General features: G+C 32.7%; 1 protein-coding gene across 1 annotated transcript; it reads right to left on the minus strand.

Annotated features, from left to right (window-relative positions):
* Positions 1-3,798: 3,798 nt before the first annotated feature.
* Positions 3,799-5,692, minus strand: LOC135844221 (uncharacterized). The gene is made up of 5 exons (XM_065362369.1): positions 5,515-5,692; positions 5,215-5,372; positions 4,628-5,141; positions 4,317-4,520; positions 3,799-4,182 (listed from the first exon to the last, which is right to left on the minus strand). The coding sequence occupies exons 1-5, from the start codon at positions 5,540-5,542 to the stop codon at positions 4,079-4,081; spliced, it is 1,008 nt and encodes a 335-aa protein (XP_065218441.1). The 5' UTR covers positions 5,543-5,692; the 3' UTR covers positions 3,799-4,078.
* Positions 5,693-8,935: the final 3,243 nt, after the last annotated feature.

Genomic DNA, 8,935 nt, shown 5'->3' on the forward strand with positions numbered 1-8,935 from the left:
GTACTGAGATGGATAAATACGCGTAACAGGTTTTCGAGAGAAACGCGAATCTGTTATTACGTATCTAATTCTAGACCAACTGCCTAATTTAAATACGTAATCGTAATTAATGGCTCGAAGATAACACTCCAGAGTCGAAATACATTTGGTCTAATTATAATTTTTTAATTATTAATCAAAGAGTTTAAACAACCTCCTTCCATCTGGTCAGTAGGTAACTCATACTGCTCATTAGTTGGTATGTTTGCCTACCTTTTGGATGGAAGAAACAAAGTTTCGTTCACGAGAAAAAATATTTTCTCGATCTTTCTTGTCATAATTTCAAACTTGCGTTACTCGAAATCTAATAATGTATTTTGTCTAGAATTTTTCTACGTGGATGATCATCGTGATGGAAACTCAGGGATAGCCATAAAAAATTGATAAAAATAAATAAATAAAAAAACATGATTAAAAGTTTATGATTTTTACCATGTTTTAAAAATCTCGAAGAGGTTTTCTGCTCATGTAATACGGTTATCAATGTTTCTTAGAGAAAAAATTAAATGCAAAAAATCATTTGGAAAAACTCAAAAAAAATTCTAAGTACTTATCTTTCGAATTGTTTAAAATTTGTAATTTTTTAGCTAATCAAGATTCAAGACAAAGAAATCAGCGTAACGCCACTGAAAAGTCCGATTTTTTTTCAAGAAACATTGTAAAAAATAACACTGGAAAGGAAAACTTTTTGACATTTTCAAGAAAAATAGTACAATATTGAAATTTTGAAGAAATTTTTCTACCAATGGACCTATATTTTTTTATATGGTCCTCCCTGATAAAATGATCACGGTGATCATTCAAATACTAGAAAAATTCTAAACAAAACGAGCAACTTTTTACCTCTCGTAGTTTTTGAATAAAGAAAATACGCCATTTAACGGGGGGGGGGGAGAGAGAATAAGGGGTTTAAATTCAAACTTAGGAAGAATTTCAAAACGATTATCAGAATGTTCCGATGTTCAAATGAGCTAATTTCGATTCGCATTTCCATTTTCCCCTCACATCCGAAATTTCTCTTCAGATAGTGAAGAGAAAGAGGGAGTTCAAATCTAAGATCGAGTCAGATCCAATCAGGTCTCCCATATTCAATCCGATCAGTTCTGAACAGATCTAATCCGATCAAAACGTTGATATAAGTACTTCTGATCAGATCTTGCCTGGACAAATTGCATTCATGCAATGTCCAGATTTGATTAAATCTGATCAGATCCAATAACTTTTCCCTGGGGAAACACTTGGAAAAATAAATTAAAATCACACAACATCAATAAAACATGGCGGAATTTCCAAGGATTAACTGATTTTTCATGTTGAAAGAGCTTGTTGGCTGTTTGTTGGGACCAGAAATTTGCAGATTTTGCATAAGTATCAACAGCTTCGTTTCCAGTGATTCCAATGTGGCTGGGAACATACCTAGTGAATAATTAAGTGGGATTTTTGTAGCTCAAATAGTTTTTAAAGAATATTTTGAACTATAGGGTGATCAGAAAATAGGTTTTGTGTAGAAATCAATGAACTTAAGGAATCACTCTGGATCAAAAAATGTTAGTTATTTGGTTCAGAGGTGAGTATATCACAGAGGCAATGATAAATAGCAGTGAGTTCAGCAGAGTAAATAGATGAACAGTTTGAGAGTTTGAAATTTGAAATTTCACCATTTATAGAGTATTAAGCATATCCAGAATGATGATTTGGTGTTTTTGATCCATCTGTGAAACAGAGGTTGAATTCATAATATGTAGTTTGATATGTAGAAGTTCCAAATAGTTCTTTCTAATTACTAATGGGGAATGACTTTTCTTTGAATAATTATTCGAATAGTAGTCAATTTGGGAAGGTTTAAGCAGCCGTGGAGGGTAGGATATTGATTTTTGAACGAGAGTTTTGGGGTCTATTTGAAGATTGGTTAATGTTCTAATAAAATCAGAGATAGGTCCTTCTAAATGTTCAAAAAGCTGAGGATTGGGTAGGTGAATTGAATATTGGAGTGGGTGAGAGTGATTTGTTGAAGCTGTTGTGATGAATTTATATGTTATTAAAGTTCTTCTGAAGTCTGGGGGTAATTCTGCTGCTTCACAGTACATACTATCAATTGGAGAAGAATATAGAGCTCCTATTCAAATCCTTAGGACTGAGTTTTGTATTTTTTTTTTTGATATTAGAAGTTTTATTAGAGATATCTATAAAACATGGACTTCCATATTCAAATTTTACTACGAATTAAAGATTTATATAGGTGGAGTAATAATTTACGAGAGGGATTATATTTAGGATTCTTGATTATCTTCAAAAGATTTAGACGTTTCATGAGGTTCAATTTGGTTTTTAAAAAATGAGGGGTTCAGGTAAGCTTTTTATCAAAAGTTAGTCCTAGAAATTTAGTGGTGGATTTGAACTCTAGTGGGAGACCTTTAAAATTGAATATGGGTTCTGGAGAAATCTTATTTTTTCATGTAAAAAGCATACAATGTGTTTTTGACTCTGAGAAAGTAAGACCATTAGAATTTGCCCACATTTCAATTTGATCAAGGGCTTCTTGAATTATCTGAATTGAAAGTTGGATATTATTTGAACGAAAGGAGATGTTTATGTCATCTGCAAAGATTCTCAAGGAGATAGGTCGTGAAATAACATCAGAAATGTCATCAATGAGAAGGATGAATAAAACTGTGCTTAGAACAGAACCTTGAGGTACTCCATTTTCCAGTTCAAATAATTCAGAGTATGTGTTGTTGAGTCTAACTCTAAAGGTACAGTTGGTTAAGAAGTTTCAAATGAAGTAAGCCAGATGTCATTTTAGACCAATGTTGTGAAGTTTTTGAAGAATTTTGTAACGCCAGGCTTTATCAAATGCATTTAAAATTCAAAAAAATATTTTTAAAAACACTAAAAAAACGTCTCATTCTTCGAAAAGAATTTTGTACTTATAAAACTTTCTAAACAAAAATTTCAAATTGCCTCACTTTTTTGCTAAAAAATCGTTAAGAGGCCTCACTTTTCCCCAAAAATTAGCAGAAGTCTCGTTTTTCTGCAGGAAATTACCAAAAAGCCTTGCTTTTTTCTATACCTAAACTCGTCAAAATTTTTCATGTTTTTAAGAACTGCTAGAATTTTTTTTCTCAAAAAATTTTGCTTTTTTTACAGAATTGCCAAAGTTTTGCTATTTACCGAAAATTACTCGAAGCCCTCGATTTTTTACCAATTTTACCAAAAAATTGCTAATAAAAATTTCTTTTTAGCTGAAAATTTCGATAGTTTTACTTTTTTGCCTTCTGCTAGAATTGTCAACGTCTCCCGTTCTGCCAAAAATGTAAGAGACTCTTTTTTCCAAAAGTTGCCCAATTGTCAAAAAGTCTTTCATTTGGCTAAAATTGACAGTCTCTTTTGTCAGAAATCGCCTAAAATTCTTGCAATTTTCAGCTTCAAAAATAGTCGTACCAAAAATTTACGAAATTATTATACTTATTTTTTATTTAAAATTTTTAAACTTTTTACTTTTTGTCGAGAGAGTGATGAAAACCCACCATCTTTATGCCTGTTTGAGATCATTTCATTAGAATTTTTCGCGCTCGAATAAAATTTTGATTTATCATATCTTAAACAAAACTAGTCAATTTAGCTCCATCTAGCTCATTTTCCAATCAGCTCCAAAATTGATACCCCGAACCCTCATTCTGCAGCAGATCAATCGTCGTGCAAAATAAATCCATTGATTGGGAAACATTATTCAGAATTAAAATTATATCACTGTACATTTCGAAGTAATCTTTCTTTACAAAACAAACCAAAAAAAAAGAACTCGTATCATTAATATTTTTTAAAAACAACGAGCAAACAAAATAACAATTTTTTCTTCTTCGCTAAAATCTTGAAGACGCGTTAAGCAGAGAAATTCAGAGGAGTTTCTCCCGATTGACGAAATACATATCTAACTCACGAGACGAATCAACACCAAAATGGATAAATAAATGGCGCATTCGTAGCTGTTGGATCATTTCGAAACTTCGGTAATCGTTGATTGAATCCTGTCTTGTTTTTAATGCGACGCTTCAACATTCTCTTCTTCCACAACAGCCTCATCTTTGTCCTCGGCTGGATCCGGTTCTTTTTCAGTTACCGTTTTTTGTGTTGTCGTTGGATCTAAAATACAGATAAGAAATGTTGAACTGAAATTTACAGATGTGAATTCCAGATTGGAGTCGAATATCCACCCCCCTCTTCTTCCCACGGTTGTAAGCTTAAAAAATTAGTACGGCCAAAAACGGATTACTTACGCGTTTCAGGGTCGTCTTCACTCCAATAAAACTTGATACCAATAATGAGGATGATAACGATGAAAATCACGACTACCAGGATGTACAGAAAAACATGTTGCCACTCGAAGATGTCAATAAACTCATCTCTTTTACGATAGCATTCGTTGTACGCTTCGATCGCTTCACTACTCGCGGGATATTTGTCTTTTTCACAAGTTATTTCTGTAAACGAGAAACGGTAATTTCGAATAAGAAAAGAAAACACCGTCATGCATAGAACCAGTGCAAAAAATGTCGACATTAGGTGCATATATCTTTAAGACACCTACCACACTTCAAAGCAGACTCTATTCTATATTCGTCACACCATACTCTGACAAAACAGCAAGAATTTGCGTATTTTTCGCCAGACGCGAACTTGTCCAAGTACAAGTTAGTCAATGAACAAAATCTCCCCAAATCAACGATGTCCAACTCTTTAATATTGTTCTCATTCAGATAAATGATAGCTAACGGCGCGTTTCTATTTAAATTCGGAAGCTTTTCGAGATTATTATTATTTAATGAGATTTCCCACAAAATGCCTAAATTCGAAAAATCATAACCAGTTATTCCCGTTATACTGTCTGCAATTAATATAGTTATGCTTGAAGGGAATTTCGGCGCATCTATCAAAGTACTGCCACTTATGTCTAATACTTCGAGTTTCACTAACGGCGTTAAAAAGTCTTGCGAAACTGTTATAGGTTTCAAATCTTTCATGATTAGCTCTTCTAGACGAGTATACTCGCTTAAATCGTCATTCTTAAGCGTTACGAAATTATTCGATGATATGTTCATTATCTGTAAAAGTGTACGAATTTGAGAAAACTACCCAAGTAATGAGTATTTTTATCGGTGATTGGTCTACGATTACCGTAATTTCAGCTCCTAATCCTCGACGAACTGATGTTAATTGTAGATTAGAACAATCGGCGTATGTTTGATTATCTGCCAGTTTACTCACTGTACAATTGGCCTCTTCGCAAACGACATTACTGAACTGGTTTTTCATCACTTGCATAACAGTGAAGCCTTTGATAACAGAAAATTCGAGATTAAACGACATTCGAGTATTTTAGACGAATAGAAATCGAAGGCAAATTTATAATCGCTTCGAACCACAATAACGAGTTAGTAATTGTTTCAATACAAAAGGTTTGATATTATTATGTACCTGCGAACCATTTTACGACATTGAACATTCTGTCGGGATATTAGTCATTATTTATAATCTGGCCACAGTCTCTGAGAAATAATCCGAACGATGTAGGTATTTGAGCATAACATTTTTTTATCATTATTTTCATTATTTTCGTCGTATAAGAGTAGATAACACATTTGAAAATCCCAAACTGTGCATTTGTAACAAGCAGCCATTTATTTCTATAGTCTGTTCACCAAAAGAAGGGACCGAGTCTAAACGGAAAGTTTTGTATTTTCGGCCAAATATTTGCGTCGCAATTTTCACTGAAAACTGAGGGTGCGCTTACTTTCAAGTACAAAACACATTACATGTTACGTAAATCGAATAAGTATGTAGAATGAAGTACAAATTCTGATCTGGAATGAAATGAAATATTGATTAGAGGTATATGGTTGAAATGAAATAGGAACATGGACGTGAAAATGAAATTCAGTATTGAAAATTTGAATACTCCTTTGCTGTTTATTGTAAGTGTACCTCGAATTCTCAATGATGGTCTCGATCACTCGCAAATATTTGGCCGCAAACAGAAACTTTTCTGTTCAACTCGGTCCCTTCTTTTGGTAAACAGACTATACTCGTGAAGAAAATTTGCATGATTTTTAAACCCCCCCACCCCCCACCCACAGACACACTCTTGCATAATGGCTAGAAAGAATTTTTCAGTTGTTGAAAGCAAAGAAAGATAAGCGATTTTGATTTTTGCTAAAAATTTCTACTTTCTAGAAATTGAAAAGTTTTTTGCTATTCTACTTTACGTAAAGCTGTTAAAAGTCACCGAACAGTATCGTTAAATTTATATTCCTAAAAAATGCAAAAAAAAAAAAAAAGTCTTACTATTCGAAATTGAAATAAGAAACTACGAAAAAATGTATTTTTTTGCCAATAATTTCCAAAATTGGTTTATTGCTTTTTGCTTATAGCATATTGCAATATTTTTATATTTTTTGAAAAAACTACCATTTTTCAGCAAAACGACTGAAGACTTTTCACTCTTTTTTTCAAATCATCCAAAATCCTCGTTTTTTGCCAAAATTTCCAAAAATTTTGTCTCTTTGCTTAAATTGGGAAGATCTTGCTTCTTTTCAAAACGTGTATAAAATTCTCGTTTATTCCTAACTAAATTGCCTAGAGTAAAACGGGGTCAAGTGGACCGCAGGTCAAGTGGAACGATGACAATAAATCGAAAACTAAAAACTCAAATTGCATTTCTGTGAGCTCAATATACTCTAACTAATGTTATCCATGATCGGCGAAGTTGGCAGCACTGTATAGTTATTTGTGTTCATGTAATGACAGACATGTGAATTTTTATAGTCGAAAAAATCAAGTGCTGCATTTTGAAGCCGTTGAAAAAGGTAGAAATTTTTGTTCAAATTTCAATCTGAATATCAATAAATAACGAGTAACTAATCTACTTTCACATACACTAATCAACTTTGAGTAATAAAGAAATAGAATCGAGATATTAATGATGAAAAAAAAAATTGTGTTTGGGGTCAAGTGGAACAAAATTGGTGGGGTCAAGTGGAACTTGTATTTTTACATGGTAATTGTGTTCTGAATTAATGATAGGATGCCGCGAGTCAAAGAAAGAGCCAACTGATCGTGAAAAACATTCACAAGAAATGACCAAGGAGGCAATTCGAAGAATTGTAGAGGAAAATTCGTCTTATCAAAATGTATCTATCAAATTTGGTATATTATTCGGGGTAGATATCCCAAACCCACCCAGAATGATTACATTTGCCATTTATGTATGCAAATAACTTGTATGAACTATAAACTTGATTTTTGTAAAAAAAAAATTCCCAATCATTTCCTTATGGAAAATAACACGTACCACTTGACCTGACCCACTGTTCCACTTGACCTGCCCGTCAGGTCAAGTGGAACGAAATTTTCACTTTTTTAAAAATGAAATTTCTCGGAAATTTCTCAATCAAAATTCAAAATTTGGGTGGCAAATAAAAGCTAAAACTTGGTTCTTTGAAATGAGCCCACAACCAACTCCCTATCTTTAATACGACGCTCGCAATCTTGAATTTAAAAAAATCGTTCCACTTGACCCCAGCTTACCCCTAAAAATGACGTTTTTTTTTCAAAAAATTCCAAAAAGTTCAACTTTTTTGTCAATAAGTTGTTCAAGTCTCTCTTTTTTGCAAAAATTTGGAAAAAAGCACTTCTTTTGGTTGAAAATGTCAGTTTCGTTTTTTTTTTAATGGTAGTCTCGCTTCAAGAAGGTAATTCAACCAACTTCATTTTTTAAACGAAACATACCTTATGGTACACAACTTACTAGTCGAAATTCAACACAGTGACATTTATTATAAAGTTGAAGATCACCATCAGCAGCCTACCACTGATTAGTCGAGGTCCTTGGTCCATTTATTGAGTTTTGTTTGGTTCCACAAAATATCCATTGAAAGTGATAGATTGGTTGATACGAGTGCCAAGTTGCAACAAACACGTCGATATTTGGTCATTAAAAATAACGACAAACAGAGCAACGAAAAGTGTATAATTTATTAATTATTACAAAACAACACGAACTCTGAGTCAAATCAAGTTGAATAAAATCATCACGATAAAAAAAAATACAAATAATGCAACAAGTAGAGCAACTTTTGAAAATAATTCAAACTCGTATATAATTAAAATTTCACATTAAATTTAACACGGATCAAATACGTATTGCTACCTTAAGCAAGAAAAAAAATTATTGAGTAAAAAAAAGAAAAGGCAAGATTTTTGTGCTTGCCAATAGTAAGCAGGAAGCACGTAATTGCCCTAAAATTTCCATTCATTTTTAAACTAAAAAGAAGAGATATGGTAGCCAAACAAGACAGCAAACAAAAGGAGACAGGCATAAGCACATCCCCTCACGATTTTATGGTTCCAAATCAGAGTATAAATTTGGAAAAAATACTAAAAAATTCAATGAGCCTCAAGTGCAACGTTAATATTTCTCAGTGCTTGGATTCACTAAAAAAAACACAAATTTTTGAGAAAACAAACAAAAATATTCAAAGAATTGTATAAAAAAATTCAGTAACATAAAAACAGGCAGTTTCCAACACACGAGAACATTTATCATTGATAAATAAAGGCAGATCTCAAAAAAAAACAACGGAACTCAAACTTCGCTCCATCAGAGTATCTACTGGCAAGAAAAAGGCGAGAAATTCGCATAGGTGGCAAGAAATTCAGTCAAAAAATAGTACAGAAATTCCTTCGAAAAGCAAGAAAATTTCCAAGAATTCACATCAAAAATCTCTGAAAATTTGAAGTTATCCCACCAAAATTTCAAGTTTTTATTTTGTTAAAATTGATATTGTTCTACTTTTCGAATTAAAAATTTTCCAAAAATTTTGCCCTCGCTTCGCTCAGG

Source organism: Planococcus citri, chromosome 4, assembly GCF_950023065.1.
Source record: "Planococcus citri chromosome 4, ihPlaCitr1.1, whole genome shotgun sequence".
Taxonomy (NCBI): domain Eukaryota; kingdom Metazoa; phylum Arthropoda; class Insecta; order Hemiptera; family Pseudococcidae; genus Planococcus; species Planococcus citri.

Bases quoted from the DNA above. Each gene is read 5' to 3' on its own strand.
- LOC135844221 (XM_065362369.1), bottom strand. From the start codon at position 5,542: ATGTTCAATGTCGTAAAATGGTTCGCAG. The intron at 5,142-5,214 runs GTAATCGTAGAC...ACACTTTTACAG, and splicing joins GATTAGGAGCTGAAATTACG to ATAATGAACATATCATCGAA. The intron at 4,183-4,316 runs GTAAGTAATCCG...TCTGTATTTTAG, and splicing joins TGAAGACGACCCTGAAACGC to ATCCAACGACAACACAAAAA.